Source organism: Syngnathus leptorhynchus, chromosome 6, assembly GCF_054491065.1.
Source record: "Syngnathus leptorhynchus isolate UIUO chromosome 6, UIUO_Slep, whole genome shotgun sequence".
Taxonomy (NCBI): Eukaryota; Metazoa; Chordata; class Actinopteri; order Syngnathiformes; family Syngnathidae; genus Syngnathus; species Syngnathus leptorhynchus.
The window spans coordinates 5,748,798-5,776,366 of record NC_141200.1 but is presented as its reverse complement, the minus strand read 5'-3'; the positions used below and the strand labels follow the sequence as shown (position 1 = coordinate 5,776,366).

At 42.3% G+C, this 27,569-nt stretch overlaps 4 protein-coding genes across 4 annotated transcripts; all 4 read left to right on the top strand.

Annotated features, from left to right (window-relative positions):
• Nucleotides 1-246: 246 nt before the first annotated feature.
• On the top strand, nucleotides 247-9,506 carry LOC147055561 (protogenin B-like). The gene is made up of 19 exons (XM_085914201.1): nucleotides 247-304; nucleotides 956-1,255; nucleotides 2,789-2,933; nucleotides 3,052-3,185; nucleotides 3,350-3,646; nucleotides 3,716-3,875; nucleotides 3,961-4,208; nucleotides 4,535-4,699; nucleotides 4,925-5,230; nucleotides 5,824-6,009; nucleotides 7,330-7,425; nucleotides 7,499-7,685; nucleotides 7,807-7,934; nucleotides 8,008-8,178; nucleotides 8,315-8,497; nucleotides 8,572-8,695; nucleotides 8,770-8,896; nucleotides 8,968-9,075; nucleotides 9,144-9,506. The coding sequence occupies exons 1-19, from the start codon at nucleotides 247-249 to the stop codon at nucleotides 9,504-9,506; spliced, it is 3,486 nt and encodes a 1,161-aa protein (XP_085770327.1).
• Nucleotides 9,507-11,424: 1,918 nt separating this feature from the next.
• rsl24d1 (ribosomal L24 domain containing 1) lies at nucleotides 11,425-13,088 on the top strand. Its single transcript, XM_085914862.1, has 6 exons — nucleotides 11,425-11,593; nucleotides 12,054-12,167; nucleotides 12,262-12,334; nucleotides 12,451-12,514; nucleotides 12,620-12,705; nucleotides 12,799-13,088. Exons 1-6 carry the CDS (start codon nucleotides 11,513-11,515, stop codon nucleotides 12,873-12,875), a joined length of 495 nt encoding a protein of 164 aa, XP_085770988.1. The 5' UTR covers nucleotides 11,425-11,512; the 3' UTR covers nucleotides 12,876-13,088.
• Nucleotides 13,089-13,325: 237 nt separating this feature from the next.
• LOC147055559 (cAMP-regulated phosphoprotein 19-A-like) lies at nucleotides 13,326-14,676 on the top strand. The gene is made up of 3 exons (XM_085914863.1): nucleotides 13,326-13,506; nucleotides 13,926-14,045; nucleotides 14,118-14,676. Exons 1-3 carry the CDS (start codon nucleotides 13,456-13,458, stop codon nucleotides 14,286-14,288), a joined length of 342 nt encoding a protein of 113 aa, XP_085770989.1. The 5' UTR covers nucleotides 13,326-13,455; the 3' UTR covers nucleotides 14,289-14,676.
• A 413-nt stretch (nucleotides 14,677-15,089) lies between these two features.
• On the top strand, nucleotides 15,090-27,502 carry LOC147055558 (unconventional myosin-Va-like). The gene is made up of 40 exons (XM_085913486.1): nucleotides 15,090-15,603; nucleotides 16,244-16,354; nucleotides 16,475-16,646; nucleotides 16,834-16,978; nucleotides 17,040-17,196; nucleotides 17,299-17,442; nucleotides 17,527-17,608; nucleotides 17,693-17,800; nucleotides 17,876-17,982; nucleotides 18,168-18,433; nucleotides 18,520-18,601; nucleotides 18,666-18,806; nucleotides 18,999-19,124; nucleotides 19,489-19,572; nucleotides 19,835-19,960; nucleotides 20,114-20,211; nucleotides 20,283-20,369; nucleotides 20,446-20,554; nucleotides 20,627-20,838; nucleotides 20,919-21,075; nucleotides 21,179-21,418; nucleotides 21,784-22,032; nucleotides 22,378-22,471; nucleotides 22,538-22,680; nucleotides 22,832-22,915; nucleotides 23,100-23,231; nucleotides 23,306-23,362; nucleotides 23,442-23,669; nucleotides 23,750-23,817; nucleotides 23,892-23,966; nucleotides 24,183-24,381; nucleotides 24,692-24,785; nucleotides 25,051-25,188; nucleotides 25,283-25,437; nucleotides 25,533-25,622; nucleotides 25,704-25,854; nucleotides 25,914-26,196; nucleotides 26,298-26,472; nucleotides 26,546-26,626; nucleotides 26,709-27,502. The coding sequence occupies exons 1-40, from the start codon at nucleotides 15,577-15,579 to the stop codon at nucleotides 26,859-26,861; spliced, it is 5,430 nt and encodes a 1,809-aa protein (XP_085769612.1). The 5' UTR covers nucleotides 15,090-15,576; the 3' UTR covers nucleotides 26,862-27,502.
• The last annotated feature ends 67 nt before the right edge of the window (nucleotides 27,503-27,569 follow it).

Sequence of the window (27,569 nt, the reverse complement as noted above, 5' to 3'; positions counted from 1 at the left end):
GGTAAAACATCTCTTATGCCGGGTAGACGCACTAATGTCGCTATCTGGATTAATTTTCTGGACCACGTCGTCTGCGCATGTGTAAACGTGAGGAGGGAGCCCCCCTCCTGCATCCCCCCTCCCCTGCACCCCTGCACTACTGAAGTTGCTCCGCTGCGAGCATTTTAATGATTGGGGGACCTCCAAGCTGCACGCAGGAGCGCGGAGGTTCGCTTTCGAGGAAAAATGAGACTGCACTGTGGATAAATGGCGAACTTTAAGATGAAAGTGTTGCTAATTTTGATTTCCTTTCTGCATTCACCAAGTAAGTGTTTTGTTTCTCTTGTGCGCACGGAAGGGAATGTTGCGTCCATCCTTGTTGACTGGCTGATTGTTTTTGGGTTATTTTTATGCGAGCGATTTGAAACAACTTGCTATTTATGTTCATATATTGCATTGAGTATTTTCTATGATTTTCGGTCAGGTTTTCATCTTCTCCAGTTCTAATGCAAAAGTTATCTCTTTAAAGAAAATCCCACGCTATATCCATCATTTGTTTGGATAACGCAGATGGAGGAATATGTTTGTACTACCTAAAAATTGGGACTCATAATTGTTATCTGGATATATATGTGACATTTTATGGCCTTTTTAGACAGGTACATGGAAATAGCTTGGTTTCAATTTGTTTTGTGTTATCATTATATTGACTTTAACCATCCCACACTAATGATGAAGTCTACTTTTTTTGTATTACCTTTCATATTAGAAACACAAAGTACAAAGATGATACTTTCTGTACCCTCTGTAGACTTATTACAATGTAGTAGATTTGATGAATAGTCCATTGTAGATATATCATCAAACAATTCCATCTAATGCTGTAATGATGGAAAACCCTAACCCTAACCCAATAGTTGAGCAAGCGTTTATCAACTATCAATCTCCCCCCTAATGCTGCTTTCTCCTCCTCTAGGTGTTTTATGTTTCAGTGAGTTGTCGTTCATCACTGAGCCCAGTGATGTGACCGTTCTACCAAAGGACCCCGCTGTCTTGGATTGCCAAGCTCACGGGCAGCCTCCAGTCACCATCAAGTGGCTGAAAAATGGTGTTCACTTAGCAGAAAGTGAGCACATCCAGCTTTTACCAAACGGCTCCTTGTACATACCAAAGATAAAGCATACCAAGGAGGAGTCAGATGAAGGATTCTACCAGTGCCTCTCCAAAAACAAATTTGGAGCCATCCTCAGCCAAAGATCACGCCTGACTATCGCAAGTAAGTATGAGCCTCTTAAAAACTGCAGCAACATTAATATTCACTTCATGGTGTCAAAGAGGTTTAAAACAAAGTCAAAAATAGTGTCTAAATATCCCACAAAAATATATTCTAAGCTTTCGTTTGGCCAGGGGGATTGCATTGTGTTGCAGTTGTGTGTCATCGCTGAATGGTCGGCTACACAGAGGAATCTCTGAAAGGCCGTTTGCCTTTGGGCTTTGTTTGGAGTACCCCTGACCACCCCAGAAGAAAAGACTAGGTTGAGAGCGCATTTGTTTGTCCACGTATCAGTGGACAGGACAGCTGTGTCTGTTCAATGGGCCCGTTCGTGTCGCTTATTGGTTTGAGAATTATGTATATCGAGTGTCGCTAGGATAAATATGTTGACTTTGAAGACAGGAAGTTGACGGTAAACATCTACATCGACAATTTGCCGTGTTTATGACTTCTATTTTATAGAGGAGGAAAATAAATCGTAAATGTGAAGCAGTTACAAGGCATTTACAATGCTGATTTGTTTATAGATGGTGTCCATTTAAAATAATTTGTTTTACTAATTTGAAAAAAAAAAAAAAGACCACTAAAACCCCCAAAAGTCCAAGTTTAGTCCAGCGTCCAGTCTTTTGTGTGAGAAGAGGTTAAAGGTTTTTGGTTATCTATGGGCGTGGAGTTGGAGGATGGGCCCCCCTTCGCTGCTCGCCTTCTGTCCAGAGGTCCTGGGGTTCAGAGGTCAGCGTAGAAGGGCTTTGTGATGTCACACGGCTGCTGTGACTGGGTTGGCCCGCCGCGTCGGCTCCCAGGACACGAGTCCTTTCACTGGATCGACCCCTGTCAGGCAGAGGCCTTTTGTTAAATGTGGGACACTTTCTCTTGTGAATGAACATGGCCAGTAGGCCACAGTGAGTGATAATGGCCTTTCTAAAAAAACATCCAGGGAGGCTTTTTGCTAGCACTCTTCTGAGCACATTAGCACTTTCATCATAATTCCTCATCTAACACTGGGTGTCAGAATGTGAAAATAAATAGCATGTTGTTTTGTTCTACCAACTGAGAGATGATACAAGCAACATAATAAAACACAACAATTTGTTGAATTTAGCTTTGACCTCTCAGGCCCAGTTAAGGGAAATGATGTCTTAAAACTCGCATGTTATTTGTGCATGAAATTAGGTTATAAATTACAAGGTTCCCTTTTAATTTGGTTTTCCCAAAGCTGGGGATTTCAATGTGGGGTTTCAGTGGGGAGAATGGGTTATTGATTTTCTTTAACGTGATATTGACTTGTTTCTTGCGTGTGCGGGGGAAGAGGAAGACTTATCACCTTAATGAGCGAAGGTCATTGGTAATATTTTAAGGAGGGCCCTTTCCACATTAATGCAGATTAGGGGTTTTGTGCTAGTTAGAGATGAAAAGGCCTCAGATGGAGCACATTGACCACACATGATGAAAATTTTGCTTAACCCTTGAAGTTGATCAAAGTCAGAAATGTATATAGCCGTGAGTTGATTATTTGGCTTTTCTATTTCTATTCAGGTATTTCAGAGTTTTTGTTCCACCCATTGCCTACGGAGGTGACTGCGGGCTCGGTGGCCCGATTCTCATGTGGAGTCACATCCCGACCTCCTGCAACCATCACCTGGGAGTTTAACCAAAGCACACTGCCGCTACAAACGGACAGGTCGGTACCTTTAGTTAGCCTTCAGTCATTTTGCATGCAGTCATGATACAAGGAAAAGTAGTAGAGCAACTTGGTCATTAGCCAAGTTTGACCCAAGTGATGATTTGTTTGTGTGCAGAATCACAGTTTTGCCCAGTGGAGTCCTTCAGATCCATAATGTACAAGCGAAGGACGCCGGGCTGTATCGATGTGTCGCAACTAACATCGGAAGTCGGCAGAAGAGTCGAGAGGCAAAGCTGACAGTCAGCCAAGGTGAAGAGACGACACAAATTAGTTTGAATCATTTATGGATGGAACTTTAGAAATATTTATTATTATTATTATTATTATTATTATTATTATTATTATCATCCATTATTATTATCTTTTTTTATTATTATTTTTTAAATATTATTGTTATATTTCTTTGATTAAAGGTGCGGACGCTAAAACCCGTCAGAGGCCCAAAATCATCGCCGGACCTCAGAACATGACAGTTTCTCTCCACCAAACGGCGGTGCTGGAGTGCTTAGCCACCGGGAACCCCTGGCCCATCATTTCGTGGAGTCGTGCTGATAGTAAACCCATCGATGTATACAAAGCCAAAGTGTTGGGCAACGGGAACTTGGTTATTAGCGACGTCAATTCTAAACACAGCGGAGTCTACCTCTGCAGAGCCACCACCCCCGGAACCCGCAATTTCACCATAGCTGCTGCCAACCTCACTGTCCAAGGTACAACCTTGCGATTTGATGATAACATTTGTCAAACTTACCTCATTCCTTGTAAATTTCTCTTTTCAGTACCACCATCGATCGTGGAGCGGCCTGAGAGCCAGACCCGTCCAAGAGCCGGTACCGCCCGTTTTATTTGCCAAGCCCAAGGAGTCCCCCCACCCCGCATTAGCTGGCTAAAGAACGGTGAAGAGGTTCATTTAAACGGACGGATTAAGATGTACAACAGGTATTCAAGACAGATTTATTAAACAAATTGGCCAAAGGCTTTGGCGCTTTGTATTGATTGTGTGCTATTTTTCTTCCTCCCACAGTAAACTGGTGATCACCCAGATCATCCCAGAGGACGATGCCATCTATCAGTGCATAGCAGAGAGCGAAGAGGGCTCCGTGCTGTCTTTGGCACGACTTATCGTGGTGATGTCGGAGGATAGGCCCAGCGCTCCCAGGAACGTCCACGCCGAGACCATCTCGAGCTCGGCCATTTTGTTGGCGTGGGAGAGACCGCTGTACAATGCCGACAAAGTCATAGCCTACTCCATCCATTATATGAAAGCTGAAGGTGAGACCAAGATGGCTGAGAAAAATGTTCAAGGAGATGAGTGTGTTATGTGATGCGCTGTCCTTGGCAAGGCAATTTCTTGTTGCTGTCCATTGACGACAGCAGTTTTGAAAGTCATTGTGCACTTTTTCTTTGTACTGAAAAGTAAAGATACCGTTTAGAGTCTCGTAGAACTGTATGTTAGTTTGTCTTTTTCTATTCAGTAAAAAAAAAATCTTATACAACAGCAATTATTGTGCTGGTTTACAAAAGCACAAAAACCTTTATACCATTTAGGCTTTTTTTTCTTTTTTTCAAAACCTAACTCTTTCTCCACCGCACGTCAGGTCTGAACAACGAGGAATACCAAGTTGTGATTGGCAACGACACAACCAGTTATATTATTGATGACCTTGAGCCTGCTAGGAATTACAGCTTCTACATCGTGGCTTACATGCCAATGGGAGCCAGTCGTATGTCTGATCAAGTCAGTCAACACACCTTGGAGGATGGTAAGCTTTGAGACTCCCAGCATTCCTTGCAGTAAATCACTCTGACACTTTAGTTAAAGTCAATGTAAATCTTGTGTGTACACAACAACACCTTTAGAGTGGGAACAGAGAGAGGGGTGGGGGTGATTTTGGCATTTTCCATTGCTAGTCATTGAGTCGAAAAATTCAACTAAGACTGTTCAGAGTTAGACCGCCATGTTCATACTCTCACATTTGATTTTCCAGTACCTCTGCGTACACCAGAACTACGTTTGATAAGCCGCAACTCGACAGACATCCAGGTGAGCTGGCAGCAGCTTCCCTCCAAAGTGAGCCGCGGTCGGGTGTCAGCGTACAGGTTGTCCTACCGCACGGCCGCAGACAACACGGTCATCTCCGTGGAGCTGCCTCAGAACACTACCGAGTATCTCCTGGAGGGCCTCCAGCCCGACACCATCTACCTGCTCCGCATGGCCGCAGCCACCCGAATGGGTTGGTGTGAACCCTCAGCGTGGACGTCCCACCGTACGCCCAAGACATCCAGTCGGAAAGGTAAAGTTGCGTTGGCCTAGAAAGATACTCGCTGATTTAATTAGAACATTTAAACCGTTCTGTGTTAATGCTTTCACGTAAAAGGTTGAATAAGAAAACCAAACAATCTAATTTCTGCTTTTTTAGTCCTTCTTCAGGACCATCTTGTGTTTGGAGTTTGTTCTCGTAGCATTGTCCCGGAGCTTTTGTGTTGGTTGCTCTGAAACCTTTGCCCTTCGCTGTCAGTGATGTAAGCGCGGCCTTCGTCACGGGTCATAAAGAGAGGCCCTCTGGCGTCTGTGTGTGTTTGGGGAGGGGGGGGGGGGGGGGGGGGGGAATAGCTTCTTTTCACATCCTGGTGTCTTCTTCCAAGCTTTTTTTTTTTTTTTGCTACTGTGGCCTACATACGTTTGTGTGTTGATGAGCTGCCCAACAGTCCAAAGTGCTGAAGCATAGTAAAATAATCAAAGCCACTTTCCTCTCATGTTTATTCAATCAAATACATAATGCCGCATTGCATCCGTTGCCTGCACTCCAAAAATGTTCCTGCTCTTTTCTTATAAGAGTGAATGCATATTGATCTCATGGCTCCTTTTTTTTTTGTGCCCTCTCAGTGCCCTCAGCCCCTATTCTTCAACTTGAGCCGCTTAACTGCACTTCCATTGTGGCCCGCTGGCAAACCGCCCCGGAGATGGAGGTTGTCCTTGGCTATCGCTTGCGTTACCATGAGGAAAGTCAACCGGAACAGCCCGTCATCCAGCTGCAGGCTGAGACTTACACCTACACCATCAGCGGCCTCGGTAAGCGTGGACACAGCTGATAACATTAACATACGTCTGGCGTGTCCGTTGGCCGCCGCCGCATTTGCATTTGCGCCCGCGACACAGATCAATGTGAGCTGACCGCTCTCGTTTGCTTGCACTATTGAGTGGGATCAGGCTCCCCAGGTTAGAGGTCAGTGTCCAGATGTCCCTCCCACCACCGTTTCCCATCCAGTGACTTGCATAATTACCCCTGGCTATTGTGTTGTGTTCGAAGCCAGACCTGCTTTACCAGATTTTGGCCGCCTCCCCCTTTTTTAGCTGGACCGCGACACACATGCAACAGACCCTTGGGATTGGCCAGAACTGGACAGGACCACTGACCTTTAACCGTGAGACAGCAGTCTCAAATTAGTGCCCTGCCCCCCAATGCTACTCTGTGCTGTCCAGATATACAAAATTAATAATAATCATAATCAATCTGATACTGAGCTGAGTCATGCTGATTAAAATAAAATTCAGCTTCTGTGAATCACCAAGCGAGGTTGCTTGATTCCTTTTTACTTCATATGCTAAAATATGAAACCGTTACATTTATCTGGTTTTTAAATGTAAACAGGCTAGAAATGTGCACAACTTTTAAGCCAGGCTTGCTCCAAGTTGAAAGCTACAACAAGGACACCAGGAAAAGTGTGAGAGGGGAAACAAACCCCCCCCCCCCCCCCTCGTCCTAGAGTCCTGCACCCAGAATCCGTCTGTTCTATCTTGGCCTGACCCGGTGACCCAAGTCAACCCCCCTCCGGTCCCATGGGCCTCGGCTCCCGGCAGCTGAAGGCTGCCCTTCCGCCCAGCCCCCACAACAGACCTGGACACCCGCCTCCCATGGTCAATACCCATAAGCTGACCTTTCACACTGGAAGGCATAAAACTAATCTTAACACTACCCCAAAATGCCCTGATTTAGGAGCCTTGGCAACGGTGTATTTAGGTTCAAACATGTCAAAGACTGATCTTTTGGATGTCTCAAAGTTTCTCATTTTTTTTACAAAGCATCAGTCAACAACGTAGGATTTTGTGGATTTTTAGTTTCGGATAAATTCGGTTTGATTGATCAGTTTGACTATTGAGCTTACAACCATTTTCTTCTATGGTTTTAGTTGCTCATGCTCTTGTTACATGGCAACAAATGATAATTACAGGTTGGGGTGACATAGGAGACCATGCATTGTCCATGCATTGGGGGGGGGGGGCAGTTATGACCCCCACACTTTGCCCCCCTAGTGTTATGTTAGTGCTTGCCTTCTTTGAAACTTGCCTCCATTTCAGAATGTTAAAATTAAAATATCTTTTATGTTCCAGATCCCAGGCGAAGATACCGTATCAAGATTGTGGCTTTTAGTCAAGCTGGAGACGGCTATGAGACAGATCAAGCCATCAGTACCCCTGGATGTGTCTGTGAGTCCATTTTCTACTTTGAAATGTCTCCTGTTTACATTTGTAGTCATGTTGTCGCTTTGGCCATCTACAGCGGCCAGAGACCAAATGGCGGCCACCCCTCCATCACCAGATCATGTGACTATCCTGGCTAGCAATTCCTCTGAAGTGTCTTTACGTTGGAGCCGTCCCACTTTCCCTTCTGGGAAGACCGTCAGCTACACTGTCCGTTCCACCATTGTGGGCACGCACAATGCATCCGCCGTACGCTACCTCCAAACGTAAGCTAGCAAACAATCTTTGTCTTATACAGGAACACATCAAATCATTTCCTTTGATGAAGATAATGAAGTGTTTTGGATTTTGAGGGTTGTTTTTTTTTTTTTTTTTTACCCCCCTCAGCACCCAAGAGAATGTGACCATGCAAAATTTAGAGCCAAACACTCGCTATGAGTTTGTGGTACGCCTTCACGTGGATCAGATGTCGAGCCCTTGGAGCCATGTGGTTTTCCATCGCACAAAACCAGCAGGTTGATCAACATATAAAGTAACCTGAGATATATTTCCAGCAAATATTTGATTTCCTCATGTTTCTTTCCGCAGCTCCGAGACGACCACCTACAGGAGTGAGACTAACTCTGATCGAGGATGACACGGCGTTGGTATCGTGGAAGGAGCCCGCCGAGGCCAACGTGGTGGTTACACATTACACCATACTTTACGCTTCACAAGCATCCTGGATGGCCGGACGCTGGCAAATAATTCAAAGAGAGGGTGAGCAGTGTCCCACAAAAAAAAAAAAAAAATCCTCCATATTTCGATATTTGTGTCCTTTTTTATTTACATCCTCTCTCAAGTCTCCCTTTTTTGTATTCCGCCCGCTAATGTCTGCTTCTTGTACCATGACTAGGAAGCCATACAATGGCTCTTCTGGAGAAGCTCGAACCAGGGAATGTCTACCTGGTGAAGATCTCTGCCTCCAACCAGGTGGGGGACGGGCCTTTTTCGGATGTCGTCGAGCTGGTTATGAAGCGTGGAAATGTCCAACGCAACAAAAACGCCTGGCGCTCGGATAGTTTTCAGCACACCGCAGGTGAGTAACAGAAGAGTCACTCATTTGACATATTTGAATCGATTAAATATAATCTGGTTGATTTTTTTTTTCAGTCTTCTCGGATGGTCTTTACCACATAGACCAGAGATCCATGACTGGGATCATCGTTGGCGTTAGCATCGCCTTGGCCTGTATTGTAATGTGTGCCTTGATCCTCATCAGTAAAGGGAGACCAAGGTACTTGTTTTCATCACTGTGGTTTACTTTTTCTATCACTAACTGGAATTTTTGTGTGTATTATTTTTTTCTAGGAAATCTTCTAACCACAAGGTTGTTGCTGTGCCGCCCGGCGAAGGCTTCTCTTTGCCTCACGAGCGCCACGTCGAGAACGCTGATGCCCTCATTCCCATGATGAGTACCAACTTCATAGATGCCAAAGTAAGACTAGACCTAAAAAAAGTCATAATTTAAAAACAGTAGAATTCTAATGGACTGTCATGTGTTTTTAGGGTGGATCTAATATGATGATAAATAGCACGGGTCCTGTCATGAGCAAAAATCAAAGCAAGAAGTGGCTTCTTTTCAACAGAGATGTCAGCACACCAACTGAGATTGATGTAAGTGTTGCGACATCATACTGTCATACGTTTTAAAAAAAAGTTTGACATCTAATTTTGTTGTTTAGGTTGAAGGGAGGGTCCATTTATATGAAGCTGGCAAAACCGTTCTGCACTATGAGGAGCATTTAGGCGCAGCGCCTCTACCTCCATCATCTCGGGAGATCATCTTCGGACCTTTCCACACCGAGACCTCGCAAAGCAGCGAGAGCAGCCAAGAGACAGGAGACTCCGGACATTACTCCAACGAGGAAAGCAATGAAGAGATGAGAAATCCGTCGACCAGTCAAAGCTCCAGAACCGAAACTCCGGATAATGCAGATGTAGCCGAGCCGAAGGCGTTTTTCCGGGTGGAAAAGCAGAAGTGTGTTTGCTACCATATCTCCGCCCCGGATGACGTTCGGTCCTGCTGCGCTTCGGGCGGCAGCTAGCACTCCGTTTCGCACCCGGCTCCACAAAAGACCATTTCTACCTCGTTTGCTTCCTGGTTTGAGCCCTCTGCTTATTTCCTGTGGCACAAGGGAACAGGAAGTCAGCTGCTGTGAAGGAGGAAATGAGGATTTTCTTCAGATCTACCTCAGGATTTTGTATGAATGTTGGTCCCAACATTTTCTTCCATTTTTTTTTTTTTTTCTTCTCGCTGTTCTACCTGTTGGTCTTTGTGGCATCGTCTGTCCTAAACCAAAACTCACCCATGATGAATGTTTGAAAAAATATGCTGTGATACATTTGGTCATATTTAATTTGTTTTCCATTGGACCTTGATTGTCTACCTCAGTTTTTGTCTCATCATGGCTACCTCCAAATAGTGTGTGAAACCACGTCATGTCATTTATTTTTGCGGTTGAAAGAGCTTTTGTTTCCCATCGCTTGTCTTTCCACCCCCCCCCACCTTTTGTGTGGTGGAATCGAAAAAAAAACAAAAAAACAAGTGCATTAGATATTGTCAAACCGTTTGGGTTGTACGAGATGTTGGACATTTCCAGTGCACTGAACTCAAAGCTTTAACACGGCCTTAATATTCCAACGGGCCTTGCGTACTCGATCCAAAGACAGGAACCCAAAGACTTTGTAATAATAGGCAACCAAAAATACAATAGATGTACATGAAAGAGTGTCTTTGCCAAAAATCCGCTTCTGTGCCATTGATGTAAATTTTTCTCCGAATGGTGCTTTGAATACTTTTTTCTCGGTGTAAACTTTAGTCTGGTGAAAGCTTTAGCGCAAGTTCTCGTGGCTTGTGTTCCGTTTGCCTTTTGAGACCATTGCTAAGTGCAGCGGTGACGCCGATGCTATTATCCAAAGAGTTGTCTGCTTCCTCACATGGGTGTGGCTTTTCATTCAGTTGATCCTTGGCAAGATTAGGTGGACACTATTGATTGATCCTGTGTGTCTTGTCAGTGATAGATGATGGTATTTATTCTTTGGGCACACATTGTCTAATACTGACCCACCCCCCCCATGAAATGTATGGGGGTTTATTATCAATGCCTCCGTGATATGTGCTGTTCATATGTGACAAAGAAGGATTCTGACTATCAAAATGGAAGCCCAGTGTGTGTGAAGAGCAACATAATCAATTTTTATACCTTTGTAATACAAATTATCTTAACCAAAGAAGCTTTAAGTCTCTAATTTAGTGATTTTCTTTGGGTTCATTTACACAATTTGAATTTAAATGTGTTATATTTCTATTCAGTTTTGATTTGTAGAAAGGCATTTTACAACATGTTTTTTTTTTTTTAACTTGAGATTGCAAAACTGATCTTATTTCACCTTAATGAGAATTAGTCGAAACCTTTACTTTAGATGGTCGTTTAAGTATTTGGTGATTACATGTCCAATTTTTAGTGTGGCATTTCCCCAAGTTCATATTGTCAATGTCATGCTCAGAGTTTTTCCTGTGTTCTTCATTACTATAATTAAAAAATGTGGACACGAATGCCACAGATAAATTTGCTGACTTGACTCAGGTGCCAAATGTAGATTTAGTGAGTAGTCTTGACTGTTAATTTAAATGATCTTTTTCCCTGATTTCCATGCTTTTGAATACCAAAATACTCCTTTTAACCCAAAGAGTGCAACAAAACAAAGTATTTTATGGGTTGGAATGTCGCAACCGACTTTTTGATACTCTCAAGATTATTGCAGACGATAAATAAAATTGTTCTTGGGAAAAAAAAAACATCTTGTGGTTTCCTTGTCTACTTGATATACTTTATAACTGTTTGAAAGCTTAAATAGATTTGAATGTATGTCGTATTATAGAAGCACATCTGTCTGTCTTGGCGTGATTAACGGTTGGCTAGCGGAATATGTCCACTGGGGGGCAGTAAGTTTTAGAATCAACACTTTCAGTGACCGCCGAAGCGGAAGTAGAAGGAAGTGTCCGGTCTTGTTGTTGTCACGCGTAGCACGCCGCACCTCTGGCGTAAAGATGCGCATTGAAAAGTGTTATTTCTGCTCGGGTCCGGTGTACCCAGGACATGGAGTTATGTTTGTACGGAATGACTGTAAGGTATGTCACATTTTTGTTCGTGAATAATCAAGTAATTTAGCGTTTGAACGTTCTGTCCGTGGGTCTGTGGTGGGCTAATGCTAACGTGTTCACGTGGATGAAAGTGACGGAACATTCTGTTTCTAAATTTTAGCGAAAACAAACAAAAAAAGACTAAGGAGGAGATTGATTAGGACCTGTCTTAATGTGGTTTTCGTATGGGCTGTTAACCTTAGCTGTTGCCACGGTATTGTTTTATTGCGGCCCAGGCATTTAACAAATAGAGACTACTTGCGTATTGGCATTTCACATGGAGAGAGCGCCCCCTAAAGGGTAACTAGTGGAACTTACCCCGACAGCCTAACGTTACTGCAGCAAAATCACACCCTAATAATATCAAAACAGCCATGTAAAAATCACAAGATTAATTTCACTATGATGTTTATGCTCCTTGTTTTTCTGACTGTTTCCCTGCACACAGACCTTCAGATTCTGCAAATCAAAATGCCACAGGAATTTCAAGAAGAAGCGTAACCCCAGAAAGACCAGATGGACCAAAGCATTCCGTAAGGCATCTGGAAAGGAATTGACAGTGGTAAGTTAGTATTTAAAAAAAAAAATAATAATAATAATAAATACTATGCAAGTGTAGCATGAGTCTTTCATCATCCATTATGTTTGTTTTTCAGGATAACTGTTTGGAGTTTGAGAAACGCAGAAATACTCCGGTTAAATATAACCGGGAGATATGGGATAAGACAGGTATGGTACTTTTTGGGAAGAAAATTAAAACTCTTGCTTCATAATTGATAGAGCTTTTCGTTTGGATCGGATGAGAATATTTTCAATTCAATTAATTGTTTGTGTCAATTTCACAGTGGAAGCAATAAAGAAGGTGGAAGAAATAAAACGCAAACGGCAGGCCAGATACATCATGAACAGGTGGGCACTGTCAGACGTTCATGTCTGTTTAAGGACTTTTCTTTTGTACTTTTCCTATCCAACTTCAAACGAAATCGAGCATTGCGTGTTCTCTCCACTTTTCAGATTAAAGAAGGGCAAAGAATTGGAGAAGGAAGAGGTCATCAAGGACGTGAAGAAGAATATTCACCTCATCAAAGCTCCACACGCAGGTACATTTTCAGTTGAAGTATTGAAAGCTCTTTGAACTTGACTCGCTGTTGTATTCAGTCAAATCGAGACAAATCTTTTGTTTGTCTTTACAGGAAAACCCAAACAAATGGAGGAGAAAATGATGCAGAAATTACAAGAGGATGTGGAGATGGGAGAAGAGGACATTTAAATGTGCTAGTTGTGTGTGGCTACAATTATTTCTACAAAAGAAATACTTCCTGCCTTGGATTCACTTTTGAGTGCTGTACACTTGCTCTTATGTGTATGCGTTCGTTCATTCCACCCTTTGCATAACATTACCATAACATTATTGCAGAAAAGACAACAAACGACAGAATAAACACTTTTCATTGTGGGAAAAAAAAAAAAAAAAGCATTGGTGCTGTTTCATTTTTTTTTGTGTGTTTAACAGTTGTCATGATGGTCACATTCTACAACTGCACATGTTTTTAAAGGCAGAAATGACAAATGTTTCCACACACTATTCGCAATAATTCCGTTTTAGACCCCATCACTATGTTGATGCTCACACTTTTGCTGAGTTATTGCTGCACTCGTTCTTATCGGGCTGTTTAATTCAAGTAACGGGTCGACCGACAAGCTCAAACGATGGACGCTCGGGTGATTGGAGTCTCTGGGATCGATTGCGTAACCTTGCATGCATCAGCGCACATAAGGCGCTTCCCTTGCCCACTGCTGTAGTAAAGCGACATTTCCGCCTCCTCAGGGTCCAACGTCTAGCTTTTACAATGAGCACAATGTCCGACGAGGCCGAAGGAACGAAAACGTTGGAAGAACAGGTGATATTTTTATTTTGTTTTTTTGTTATTTAAAATACTTGATCAGGGTATAGTGTTTAGGCCTCCGTAGTTGGGCTTTCACGGCTAGTGCAACCAAAGGGATGCCATTGCCAAGTTAGTAAAACCAGTTAGCTGGCAACTTTATTTAAAAAATAAAGAATACAAGTGGAAACAATTCCACCGTGATGCAACGCGTACCAATTGCCATTGATAAATTGTGCTGTCCGTTATTGTTCCAAATGCTGCGTGTCGAATGTGCTTGGCAGGTATAAACGCATTTCCTCGAAGAAATGTATGCTTTTTTTTTTTTTCAAGTAATTGCAAACACTTCCCAGATCTATCTTCTGTGGATTTTGGTTTGAACTTCTCTTCATTTTACCATCGGTGTAGAAATTTGACTTTGTACTTGGTTTTGACAGGAAATGGATGATACGGTTGTTAGTCCAGAGAAAGCAGAGGCCAAATTGAAAGCCAGGTACGGCAGTCTTGGAGTCAAACCCGGAGGATCGGATTTCCTGAGAAAAAGACTTCAGAAAGGGGTTACTATCACGATTAACAGCCCTCTATCTCATTAAATCAACATTTGAAGATCCTTGTTTTTGTTCACACAGCCCAAGTATTTTGATTCTGGAGACTACAACATGGCCCAGGACAAAATGAAGAAAAAGCAGTTGCCTTCAGCCCTGACGGAGAAGTCCGAGATCACCGGCGGTCACATCCCGACGCCTCAGGACCTGCCTCAGAGAAAGACCACCATTGTGACAAGCAAACTGGCTAGCTGAACATTCCCACCAATGAGTGAAACATATTCCTGCTTTCATACATGTGCCTCAGTTGAACCGTTTAAGGACAAATCCTCATATGGAATCATCCCTTCGTTTTATTCGTCAAAGGTTTTTCTCACACTTATAAAAGTCATTCTTTCAACGTAGTCACAGACCGGTTGCATGCAATTGTTAATGGGTTTTGTTGACAGTGGTCTCCGGATCACCCAACTTCCGAAATGGCTTTAATTGAAGTAAACTGTATTTCTTTAGCAATATTTGATGTCAGATTCGCTTGAGTCATCTTGGAGTTTGACTTGAGTTAGTTTGGATTTTATTGAAGGAAGGTGTGCATGTGAACTCTGTGCCTTTTTGTTTTGTAAATAAAATGTTTTTTTGCATAATATTCCTATGTGTTGATTTATTGGTTGGTTTAGTGATGTTTTTGGGTTGTTGCTGGGCAACACAGGCTTTTTAATTCCTCTGGAGACTTGCTTGGCCACTCCAGATCTTTGAAAGGCTTCTTTCATAGGGAGCCACTCATTCGACGTAAAGTTGGTCTCATCCACATGCATTTTTTTAAAATCGTGGGCAGAACAAACAACTGTTAGTACATAACATGTACCTAAAATTATTGTGAGAACAAGTTAACTGTAAAATAGATTACAAAATGTATAATTTTAATATTTTTGGAGAAAAAAATCAAACCTTGTTACAATATTTGACGTTCTTGTTTACATTTGAGACTTTAGGGCCTATTTTGTCACAATGTTGAGTTTTTCTTATGGCCACCAAGGGGCGCTCCAGTCACGTTTTTTGTTGAAGTGTGCAACGTTGTTAACTTGTGTTTTTAGCCTCAAGCTCAGAATCTGATTAGGAGTCATTAATATTGAATTCCTTAGCTCTGACTGCACTTGCGCGAAATCGCGTCTCCACCTTCCCAGTAGTGGAATTCATGCATAACGTACAATACTTTCCTCTGAATTCAAACTTTAAAAATAGTCTAAATTGACCCAAAACTACCTACCGTGCACGGTAATCGCTACTTCAAGCTTCTTTGGCTGTAATGATTAAAATGACTTTTGATTGTTTTGTGTTTGAAATAGATACATTTCTACTTCACTGAGGTCACCGTTCCAATCTCGGGTTTAACCCGCTGCCCGCCCCGCTTGTTTCCATTTCCAAGCACTTTGAAGTGAATGCAAGGTGGAGACTGACTACCTTGACGGTGTCTCCTAAAGTGAGGGCTGCTCTGCGGCTCGGAAAGAACTTGTGACAGTTTGGTTTTTAACTTTCACTCCACGTCATGGCAGGTCCGGAGCTTTACACGAAGGTAAGCTTATATTTCTAAATGGATCAGTCAACCGTTTTTACTCCCCAAGTGTGCTTTTCTCGAAATCCCCCGTCTCGTAAACGCATTCGGGGATATTAAATTGTTCTTCTTGTCTTTATTTTTATCTGTCGGACGCTTAAAATAACTCCTATGGAACGCTATACTCGGAATGTCTGGTCTTATTTCAAGTGGGTAGTTCAGCGAGTCCTCTGTTTACGACAGCAATGGCATGTTTCGAGGTTACGAACGGTGCAAGAAAACTAAAGGGAACACTAACAATGACAGCAATCGATTTTGAATCAGTTTCACTTGCTGATGTGTAAATGGAATCAAATTTGAAAATTCAAATGAGAGACAGTTTGCAAGACAATTCATGTGGTTGACCACAGAACATTTCTCCTTCCTTATCCTTTCTGGCAGACTTTTTTTGGGACATTTTTGCCAGTGCTCTCAGCACAAAATGAGATTTCAATATCATTTGACTGTACAGAGTGTGTCTAATTTTGGCACCTCCTTTTAGTAATAGATTAGATGTGTTGTTGCCAATTTTCCATAGGAACAAAATTCAATAGTAAACTCTTTGTAACTGGATTTAAGCTTGGATGGTTGTGACTTGATTTCTCTCAAACTTGTCCACCAGCATGCTCGTGTATGGCTCCCGGATGCCGTGGAAGTGTGGAAATCAGCAAAGCTACTCAAAGATTACACTGCTGGCAACCAGACGTTATTTCTCCTGCTGGATGATGGCACTGTAAGTCACGGCCGGAATGAGTGTTTGAAGGAATTTGGGCCGAGTTGGTACATGCAGGTGGAGCGAGTCAAATTGTTTTTAGTTCTGACTTGCCCCTAACTGTGTCTTGTGTCGATACAGGAGGTGGAATATAAAATAGACCCCCGAACCAACAACCTTCCACCACTGAGGAACCCCAACATCCTAGTGGGGGAAAATGACCTCACGGCTCTCAGCTACCTCAATGAACCGGCCGTCTTACATAATATCAAAGTGCGCTTCATCGACTCCAAGTTGATTTACACGTACTGTGGTAATGAGCGTCATCTTGTTTGACTCACACTATCTGTGTAGACTTTGGAGTCGTGCTCTGACATCATCTGGATGATGATGATGATGATGATTATTGTGCGCTCTTAAAGGAACACACACAAGATTATTCGAGTTGTACTGTAATTTTTTTTTGCTTGCTCTACTGAGATCTTTTCTGCAATCAACAGGTATTGTTCTCGTTGCCGTCAATCCATACGAGAGTCTGCCCATCTATGAAGCCGACATCATCCACGCCTACCGTGGGCAAGACATGGCAGACATGGACCCCCACATATTCGCAGTGGCCGAGGAAGCGTATAAGCAGATGGCCAGGTGTTCTTCAAATTGAATCGCTGGACTTCTTATTGCTTATGCGTCTCGTATTTTTCTGCAGCGATCAACAGAACCAGTCCATAATAGTGAGTGGTGAGTCAGGAGCAGGCAAAACCGTCTCTGCTAAGTACGCCATGCGTTACTTTGCTACGGTCAGCGGTTCCTCCGGTGAGGCGGATATCGAGGAGAGAGTGTTGGCCTCCAATCCCATCATGGAGGTGATGTTTAACCATACAGAATCCAGACAGAGATCCAATAAGTGTTCTGGTATCCGGTCGTGAATGTTATTTTGAGGTTTTCATGTGCGATATTACGTTTAGGCTCTTGGGAACGCCAAGACGACGAGGAATGATAACAGCAGTCGCTTTGGGAAGTACATTGAGATCGGGTTTGATAAAAAGCAACGCATCATTGGGGCTCACATGAGGACGTATTTACTGGAAAAATCAAGAGTTGTTTTTCAGGTACATCAAATGCTCACTTTAGTATGATCAAATCTATATGTTCTCTTTTTCTCTATGTAAATGTGTGTTTGATTTTCGCTTCAGGCTTATGGAGAAAGGAACTATCATATATTTTATCAGCTTTGTGCATCCTCACATTTACCAGAATTTAAAACCTTCAAATTAGGTAAACGCAATTTAGAAAAATTTGACTTAAGATTTATAAATGGAGCTTGTCATCGTCTTTGACTAATTTGTGTACCCCGTCAAGGTGATGCCGATGATTTCCACTACACTAACCAGGGTCATAATCCAATCATTGATGGAGTGGATGATGTCAAAGATTTGTGTAACACAAGGAGAGCTTTTTCACTCTTAGGTGAGTCTTTTCAAAATCGATATTTTCTCAGGCCTATTATTGTATTTATGTCCATGTTTCCACTGTCCTTTTTAGGAATCGGTGAAAGCCATCAGATGGAAATTTACCAGATTCTGGCGGCTATTCTTCATCTCAGCAATGTGGAGTTGATCGACCATTCAGGCGACAGAAGCAGCATTTCGGTAAACGGAAAACCACGATAGGGTGGCTGCAGGGTTTCTTTTGGGTAGTTTGATAACACAGTACAATTACTCTCGAACGCAAGACACAAGAGGGCGTCAGTGGCAAGTATCGGTGACTGGTATCGGTAGCCATTGCGCGATACTCGAGACCTTGAGCTTGCTTCTGTTTTTGCTTTCTTTTTCAGGCAAACGATTCCCACTTGCTGGTATTCTGCGAGTTGATGGACGTGTCCCGTGATGAAATGGCCCACTGGCTCTGCCACAGAAAACTCCAAACGACCACGGAAACGTACGTCAAGGGCCTCTCCAAGAGCAATGCTGTCAACGGTCGAGACGCCCTGGCCAAGCACATTTATGCTCGACTCTTCAGCTGGATTGTTGGCTGTATAAATAATGTGCTCAAATCGGCAATTAAGCAACACTCGTTTATTGGCGTTCTGGACATTTATGGGTATGTTCTTATCATCCTTCTCTGTTTTTTTTCGGTGATAATATTTTAGGCCTTTATTTTGCTTTTTCCATTTTTTCTTTCTCCAGGTTTGAAACATTTGACATCAATAGCTTTGAACAGTTTTGTATCAACTATGCCAATGAGAAGCTCCAGCAGCAATTCAACCTGGTATGATTGTTGTTGGTCTACATATTTTATTTTCTAGTCATAACGTTGTCATTTATTATTCCAGCATGTCTTCAAACTGGAGCAAGAAGAGTACATGAAAGAGGAGATTCCATGGACACTGATTGATTTCTATGACAACCAGCCATGCATCAATCTCATCGAGGCAAAATTGGGCATCCTAGACCTTCTGGATGAGGAGTGCAAAGTAGGTGGAGATTATCTCTTTTTCTTTTTTTTTCTTGATAGAACCAATTTGGTTAGAATCCACACGTTAGTTTTTTTGTAGTAATGATCCAGATGAAGCTTTACCACAACTTTCACACAGGCTGAGCCTCCATGTTGTTTTGAGTAAAAGGCAGTGAGAGAATAGGTCATTGACTTCTTCCTGTTTCCGTAGATGCCGAAAGGTTCTGACGGCACCTGGTGTCAGAAAATGTACAACAACCTGTTGAAGCAGAACGCTCACTTTGAAAAACCGAGGCTATCAAACAAAGCTTTTATCGTCCACCACTTTGCAGATCAGGTAAAAAAAATGCTTCCGTTTCAAAAATAAATAATTTTGTGTTCTTTTTGAAAAGTTCTTTAAATCCTGTCATCCGTGTCTTGCCATCAAACAGAAAAACTGAGTCTCCCGTCATTAAAAATGTTCCATGCACTGCATCATTTCCCTTTGCTGAACAATTATGAAATGGAAATGTGGATGACTCAAATGTTCTCATGAAAAGTGTGTGTGTGGAAAAGTAAATACTTTCACTTTTTATGCCAATGCCAACATTTACTTTTACCATAATATTAGCTTGTAATTTAATTAGCGACACAGTTTAGTCAGCTACCTTTAGCATTATGATGAATTTTGCTCATTTTTCCCCTTACAACTTTGTGCCCAGGTGGAATACCAGTGTGATGGTTTCTTGGAGAAAAACAAGGACACGGTCAATGAGGAGCAAATATGCGTGTTGCAAAAGAGTAAGGTAAAATGAAATCATTTGTAACCGCTGCTATGGCGTACAGCACAATAGAAGAATTTCCTTTAACGGTCATTTACAGGAAGTTGTTGTCAGTACCCTTTCAAATTAGAATCCAACTGGAAATTCTCACTCAATATTATCAGGTGCACACACCCTGGAATTGTTGTGCCAGCACTATTGGAGGAAATTGGGAGTGACACTGGGAAATCAAAATAATGCCACCTGGTGGCCACTGATATAAACAACTTCTCAATTTTCTTCTCAGTTTGAATTTTTGCTGAAGCTGTTTGTGGGAAATGACAAGGCAACGAGTTCCACCAACAGACCCGCTAGCAGCACAAGGAAATCGGGTCAGTCGCAGAGAGGTAACAAGAAGACTGTTGGACTGCAGGTGAGGTCAGAAACTGCTGATCGCTACAATTTTATTTTTAATGCACTTCACTACTGTAACAATAAAAGAAAACTTGAAAAAAAACGGATAAAATTTACAATGACTGTTTGTCAACCTTCTTTGATTTTATTGAATGTTCATCACTTGTGTTAGTTTCGACAGTCTCTACATTTGCTGATGGATACTCTTAATGCAACGACTCCTCACTACGTACGCTGCATTAAACCAAACGACCAAAAACTGCCTTTCAGGTAAAAGCGAATGTGATTAATTTTTACTTGTGTGATTCTCTGGGTTGAGTAATATGTGCCATGTGATCAAGCTTGGATCCGTTGAGGGCAGTGCAGCAACTGCGAGCATGCGGCATCCTGGAAACCATCCGAATCTCGGCAGCTGGATTCCCATCCAAGTAGCAGCACTCTTTTAAAATAAAGCTATAAATATTTTGAATGAATAGACCTAAATAATGTTTATGAATGTTGCAGATGGACCTATCAGGAATTCTTCTGTCGTTACCGGGTCCTTATGAAGCAGAAGGATGTGCTTCCTGATGTAAAACAGACGTGCCAGAATCTGCTCAAAAAGCTCATCCAGGTGTGAATTATATATAAAATCACTCTTTACTATGTCTATAGTGATGATGCTATATTGTGATTTCGTTCTCAGGACCAGAACCTGTATCAGTTTGGTAAAAACAAGATCTTCTTCAGAGCCGGCCAGGTGGCCTACTTGGAAAAATTACGTTCCGAGCGGCTCCGAAGGGCTTGCGTCAGCATCCAGAAGACCATCCGCTGTTGGCTGGCACGTAAAAAATACCTAAGGATGAAGCAGTCTGCCGTCACCGTTCAAAGATACGTGCGGGGTCACCAGGCACGCTGGTGAGCCAGATCGATTCAAAAACAGCAGAAGAATTCATTTGAAACAAATGACAAATGCCCCCCCCCCCACTCGCTTTCAGTTATGTTCGTTTTCTGCGGAGAACAAAAGCAGCCGTGGCCATTCAACGTAATGTTCGAATGTGGGCGGCCAGAAGACGCTACCAAAAGCTGCGCTCTGCAACTGTTGTCATTCAGTGCTTCTTCAGGGCATATGCAGCCAGAAAGTTGTATTATAAGGTAATGTCAACGAGAAAGTCAAAATTGTTATCACTGTAAAAAACGAGTCTCGCCGAATCTCTTCCTGTCCTCACCATGAACTCATTTCTGTTCCAATATACAGATTTTGTATGAGAAAAAAGCTTTGGTCATCCAAAAGTGGGTGAAAGGTTGGCTGGCCAGGCAACGTTATCGACGTGCCCGGGCACACATCATCCTACTGCAGTGCTGCGTACGTCGTATACTGGCCAAACGGGAATTAAAGAAACTCAAAGTTGAGGCGCGCTCTGTGGAGCATCTCAAGAATCTCAATGTTGGCATGGAGAACAAAATTATGCAGTTGCAACATAAGCTAGACGAGCAGGTGAGAGAATTGTGTCGCCGGATGTGTTAAATATTATTTCAAGCAGTGTCGTGGTTTTAATGCCTTGCTCAAAGGCACTTCAGCAGTTCTAATGAATTGAGCTGTATTGTCCTTTTTCTGAAACGAATTCATCTCGAAGCATGTTGGAATTAGCAGAATTTACCCTCATTAATACAATTAAGTGCATGGAATTATTAGGAATGCGGAAATGCATTGATGTTCGTATAGTCCACGTGTTGTTGAATACGCGCGCGAGTTGTGGATGACGAGCATGAGGAAAGCCGAGACAACTTTCCTTAAGACACATGGTCGCTGGGTGTTGTCGGCGCATCACATGCACACCATGTGCTTGCATTCCCCCGCAGCACAAAGACGTCAGGGAGCTCAGCGAGAGGCTGAATGCCGCGGCCAAGATCCAAGATATGGAGAGAGAGCGACACTGCAAAGAGATAGAAAGTCTCCAGAGGTCCGAGCAGAAGGCCAAAACCAAGGCAGAGAGGCTCCCTTCACTTATGGAGCAGCTGTCCTTTCTTCAGCGAGAGCTGGAGAACACCCGTGGTGAGAAAGAAGTTCTGGAAGAGCAGAACACCGTCTACAAGGAGCAGACACAACAGGCGAGCCTCCTCCTTTTCTCGTTTTTTATTTCTTTACGTCTTTATGGATTCGTTCCGGCGTTGTTTGTGTCCTTTGAGTCGACTGCGTTGCTGCGATGGCTTTGCTATGATTTTGTTGGATGGAGAAAAGCTGCATGTGTTCATTTCTTAACATTTAACCGGGCTTACTACGATGAAAAAAAAAAATACTATGGCAATTCACAAATTAATTAAATTTTGTAGCTGGCCAATGAAGGTTATCTAAACTGTCTTTTGCAGCAACTAAAATTTTCAGTGATATAATTATGATGATTACTATTTTGGGGTATTTTAGTTTCCGATATTCACGGCTCCATTTGCTGTCAGGTTGTAGAGGAGTTAAACATGAAGAACGGCTTGCTGAATGATGAAAAGGAAAATCTTAACCAGGTCATCCTGGAACAAAAACAACAATTAACAGGTAAAATGTAAATACAACTTTCAGTCTATTTATATATGACCTCATGAATAAAACCGTTGTTCTCAGAGGTTAAAAGCCAAGTGGAAAACACTGAAAAACTACAGGAAGAGTTAGCGGAAGAGCGCGCCCGGTACCAAAGCCTGCTGAGTGAACACCTGCACCTCCAGGAGCTGCATAAAGACCTGAAGGAGGAACTGCAACGTAGGCTGGTGGGGCAGTTTTTTATTTATTTATTTGAATTTATTGATTTATTTAAATTTATTGATTTATTTAAATTTATTTATTTATTTGAATTTATCTATTTATTTATTTTTATGGCCGAGATTTACTCAACTTTGTCTAGCTTTTTTCCATTGACAGAGTCCAAGCAAGAGGACAGAATACACAAGCAACTTGGCTAAATGTAATCCAATGACTGGACAGGACAGCTCAGTGGACAAAGCGGTAATGTATTAAACAAGATCATTTGTTGTCATGATGTAACCCGTCATGTTTATCATTTTCAGATTAGTCACATCATTCGCAAAGAAACTAGCTGATTTTTTTTTTTTTCAACTCGATGACTGCTCAAAGTGGACGTTGGCCGATGTCTACTTAGGTTGCACTACTGCTTTTTGTGTCATTATAGGTTGAGACCCCCTCCAATGTCGACCTGCCGCTCATTCTCAAGCTCCAAAGAAGAGTGAGAGAACTCGAGCGAGACAAACAATCGCTGCAGCGGCACTTAGATGAGAAGGAAGCCCAAGAGGAAGAAACCAAGGTATGTCCTCAACCCTTTGAGTCATTCATATATTCTTGATGCTATTTTCATTATTGCTGAATTTCTAAACAAAGGATGTGGAGGAGGAGCTCACTGTTGGCAGAGCAGAATTGGATTTGGAATCGCTTAAGGTACAAGATGAGATCAATATTTATACATTCTTAACAAGGGTTACAAAACTAACTTCATGAATGAAATTGTTTTATTCAGCGCCAAGAGCTGGAGTCTGAGAATAAGAAGTTGAAGCAGGACTTGAGTGAACTGCGCAAGTCTTTAACCAGTGAGAACAGCGAAATGCTGCCCCCTGCTGTCGGCTCCACGACATACAACGTGCTGCTGGAGCAACTTGACTCTTCTAACGAGGAGTTGAAATTGCGAAAAGAGGAAGTGCTTCTTCTCCAGTCACACATAGTCCGTCAAGAGGCTATGAAATACAAGGTGACAATGAAATACTACAAATGACATTAATTATTTCTGCCATTAGTTTTCATCTTGATGTAATCTTTAACCCCATCCAGGACTCGGCACTCGGAGAAGGTGTGAATTTAAACCTTAGTGAAGTTCCCTTATTCCAAGATACTGACAGGTAAAAAAATTTGTTCTCCTAGTCTTCATTTAAATGTTACTAAACGCATATCCTGTATGATCTTCATCTGGCAGGCCCACTGACATCCATACGTTGAATGAGGACGGAGAACTGTGGCTAGCTTACGAGGGCTTAAAGGAGACCAACAGGTTTATTTATTTATTTATTTACTTATTCATTTATTCAGTCATTTATTCATTCAGTCTTTTATTTTTTAATTTGTCAATTTTTGTATTTATTTTTTATTATTTTGATTAATTATGCTGTATAAAAGGCATGTCCAGCTACGGTCCTCATGTATGTCACCTGAAACAAAGAGTGTCAATTCAGTTCATGTAACTGGATGTTGTGACTTGAAATCTCAGGCTTCTGGAGTGCCAAGTGCAGAAGCTGGAAAGGCAGCACGGTGAGAGGTATGAGAAACTGTTGGAGGAGGTGAACACGCTCAAGCAAGAAAAAGAGCAGCAGCAGAAACTGTTGGATCAAACTTTGCTGCTCCCCGAAGATGCTCGTATTGAAGCGGGCTTGGAGCTCGAAATTACTCGGCTCACGCTGGAAAATCTGGTGGGTTTACTCTCGAAAATAGCATACATGCACAATCGGATCAAAATTAAGGGCTCTATTAAAAATATGAGTTTTTTTGAGAAAGAAAAGAAACAATCACAAACTATCATATTGTTAAGACACGTGTAGGTGAGGCTGTCAAAAGTTGAAGCCAGTGATAGTAAACATTGATCCAAATATTACAAAAAAGATCTAGAAAGTAAACATTATTGAAATATTTGTATTTCTCACCTCTTTTTGTTTTACAATTGGGTGTGTATGGAAGTGATGCTTGTCCTGTCCCTAATCCAGTATGTCTACATATTTGCAGAATCTCATGGAGCAACAGGACAAACAAGACCAGACTATTGTCAATCTGAAAAAAGACCTTCAACTGTACAAGAGCAAAGTAGAAGAGTTTCTAGGTAATCCCATCAAACTGAATGCCGCTGGCTGTTACAGTTCACTCATCAGTTGTGGAATGCTCGTTCAGTTGTATGAATATCTTTTGTATACGCAATACTCGCATCCAGCTACAGAGGACGCTATTGCTTTGTGAAATTGTTTCTATTTTTTTAATGGCATCTTGTAACTCATTTCTTGGCGTTTGTATGGGGATTTAGCGCCCTCTTGTGGAGACAGCCTCAATTCTATTGTATTTTCAATTGGCTTTTTGGTTTTCCTGTCAAGCTCAACAAAGAAAAGCATCCATTTCGACAAATTCTCCTGCCAAAGCAGTGAGCATACCTCGCAAGGAGAGAGAGTACCAGGGAATGTTGGAGTACAAAGAGGGTGAAGAGGGCCGCCTCGTCAAAAGTCTGGTTTCAGGTATGACGAAACCAATCATGCTTGAGTGAATGACGTCCAATTTAAACGTGAGAATGTCAAGCTTGATTGTGTTGCTCGGAACTCTTCTATTTAGACCTGAAGGTCCGTGGCGTCGCTGTCAACTTCCTTCCCGGGCTTCCCGCTTACATCGTCTTCATGTGTCTGCGATACGCCGACAGAGTTGACGACGATCAGCGAGCCAGTACGTTGCTCAAGTCTGTGCTCTGCAGCGTCAAAGGAGTCATTAAGGTTCAGTATCAAGGAAACAGGTTGGGAGGGGGGGGGGGGGGGGGAAGAACGTGACAACAGCGACGGTATGTTGTTGTTTTTTTTTGTTTCTATAGCGAAGAGGAAAAGATTTTGACGTCTCGTCTTTCTGGTTATCCAACACGAGTCGACTACTTAACTGTCTGAAGCAATATAGTGGAGATGATGTAAGCATGAGTCCATTATGAGATGATTCAATAACATCCCAAGGACTCTTTTGATTATTTCTACAAAACTCCTTTTTGCAGACGTTCAAGACGCACAACACAGCGAAACAGAACGAGCACTGCCTGACCAACTTTGAGCTGACAGAGTATCAGAATGTTTTTGCCGACCTCGCCGTTCAAATTTACCGCCGGCTTATTGAAAGCATGGAGGACACCCTGCAGCCCCTCATAGGTGACATCAACATGTGTGAATCAAACTAAAGTGGTCCTGACCGTGTTTGTCATGTGCAGTTTCTAGCATGTTGGAGCACGAGACAATCCAGGGGGTTCTGGGCTCCAAACCGACAGGTCTGAGGAAAAAGAGCTCTGGTTCCCCAGAAGATGACTCTGTTACAGTGGAAGTCCTCCTGCAGCAACTTGGGCTCTGGCACTCCACCATGATCAAGCATGGGATGGACTCTGGCCTCATTAAACAAGTGGTCCGGCAGCAGTTCTATATGATATGTGCTTTCACTCTGAACCACCTGCTGCTCAGGAAGGACATGTGCTCATGGAGTAAAGGGCTTCAGATCAGGTAGCTGACCTTTGCAATTTTAATTTTCAATTAACTTTTTAAATGCACAGTCGCGCACACACACACACCCTGACCTGTTTGCGTGCTTCCTCTGTGGTCAGGTACAATGTGTGGCAGTTGGAGGAGTGGCTGGCGGAGAGGGAGCTGGCCGAATGCGGTGCCAAAGAAATGTTGGAACCGCTCGTACAGGCCGCGCAGCTGCTGCAGGTCAACAAGAAGACTGAGGCAGACGCTCAGGCAATCTGCAACATGTGCACGGGACTCACCATCGCACAGGTCCATCATCAGCCCATGTTTTCAAATGTCACGTGTGATTTTTATTTTGATCATCACGTGTTCTCCATCGTAGATCGTTAAAGTGTTGACGCTCTACACGCCAGTGATTGAGTTCGAAGAGCGCGTGACGACCACATTCATCGCAACCATTAGAGTGAGTTGTTATGATGTGCAAGAGTGCAGTACTCTTTTACGGTCCTCCAATTATTAACTTGTTCCATTTTTGAACCTTATAGGACATCTTGAAAGACAGAGAGGAGTCGTCCACACTGATGATGGATGCCAAGAAAGTCTTTTCTGTCACACTTTCCTTCTCACCCTCCACTGTGGCGTTGGAGACCATTCAAATCCCTACTAGCTTAAAACTGGACTTCCTCAACCGCATCTAAAAACAGCTTTTGACAGACACAGTATTTGCTGTGGTTTTCATCATAGTTTGTATCTAATTTTTGTATTCACGTGACAATAAAATAAATAATATAAACATATGGAAAGGCTATAGAGTTTAATATAAAAACACTATTTTTGGAAATGCAGGGGTCTTAAAAGTATATGTTTAGTGGAGCAAGAGGAATAATATAATAAACTATGGATGTATAATTTTGTAAAGGAAGGAAAGTGAAGGATAACTGATATGTTGAATATGACACAATTGTTCAATACATTAAAAAAAATATATATTTTTAAGACAGTCTGACATTCTAATGATTTGTTCTCATGAGGTGTTATTTTTGTCTGGCATTACAAACATAACTTTAAAAGTCATCAAATCAACTCTTATTCATCCAGGAAATGAACACGATGAATGTAATCAGACAGGTCTGTGTGCTCCAAAACTCATCTGCTTGTCTGCTGCCAAACATGAAAAAGATTGAAAAATGTAAAATCAAAATTGCTGGAATTTTTATTTTGAAGCATATTTAACACCCTGAAGTTATCCTGGACTCTACAACAGAAAACCAACTTAGTACTGTATGGTCAAGTGGAATGTTTTGGGTTGTTTTTTTTTTTCTCTGTGAATTGCAATAAATAAATTACGTGAACGCTTCCTGTTCCAAACTGTAATCCTCCTAAGGAACTTTATTGAATTTGCATCC

Bases quoted from the DNA above. Each gene is read 5' to 3' on its own strand.
- LOC147055559 (XM_085914863.1), top strand. From the start codon at position 13,456: ATGAGCACAATGTCCGACGAGGCCGAAGGAACGAAAACGTTGGAAGAA. The intron at 13,507-13,925 runs GTGATATTTTTA...TGGTTTTGACAG, and splicing joins CGAAAACGTTGGAAGAACAG to GAAATGGATGATACGGTTGT. The intron at 14,046-14,117 runs GTTACTATCACG...TTGTTCACACAG, and splicing joins GAAAAAGACTTCAGAAAGGG to CCCAAGTATTTTGATTCTGG.
- rsl24d1 (XM_085914862.1), top strand. From the start codon at position 11,513: ATGCGCATTGAAAAGTGTTATTTCTGCTCGGGTCCGGTGTACCCAGGA. The intron at 12,168-12,261 runs GTAAGTTAGTAT...TTTGTTTTTCAG, and splicing joins CTGGAAAGGAATTGACAGTG to GATAACTGTTTGGAGTTTGA. The intron at 12,335-12,450 runs GTATGGTACTTT...TCAATTTCACAG, and splicing joins GGAGATATGGGATAAGACAG to TGGAAGCAATAAAGAAGGTG.
- LOC147055558 (XM_085913486.1), top strand. From the start codon at position 15,577: ATGGCAGGTCCGGAGCTTTACACGAAG. The intron at 20,370-20,445 runs GTAGCAGCACTC...TGAATGTTGCAG, and splicing joins GCAGCTGGATTCCCATCCAA to ATGGACCTATCAGGAATTCT. The intron at 20,555-20,626 runs GTGTGAATTATA...TTTCGTTCTCAG, and splicing joins TGCTCAAAAAGCTCATCCAG to GACCAGAACCTGTATCAGTT.
- LOC147055561 (XM_085914201.1), top strand. From the start codon at position 247: ATGGCGAACTTTAAGATGAAAGTGTTGCTAATTTTGATTTCCTTTCTG. The intron at 305-955 runs GTAAGTGTTTTG...CTCCTCCTCTAG, and splicing joins TTCCTTTCTGCATTCACCAA to GTGTTTTATGTTTCAGTGAG. The intron at 7,686-7,806 runs GTAAGCTAGCAA...TACCCCCCTCAG, and splicing joins GCCGTACGCTACCTCCAAAC to CACCCAAGAGAATGTGACCA.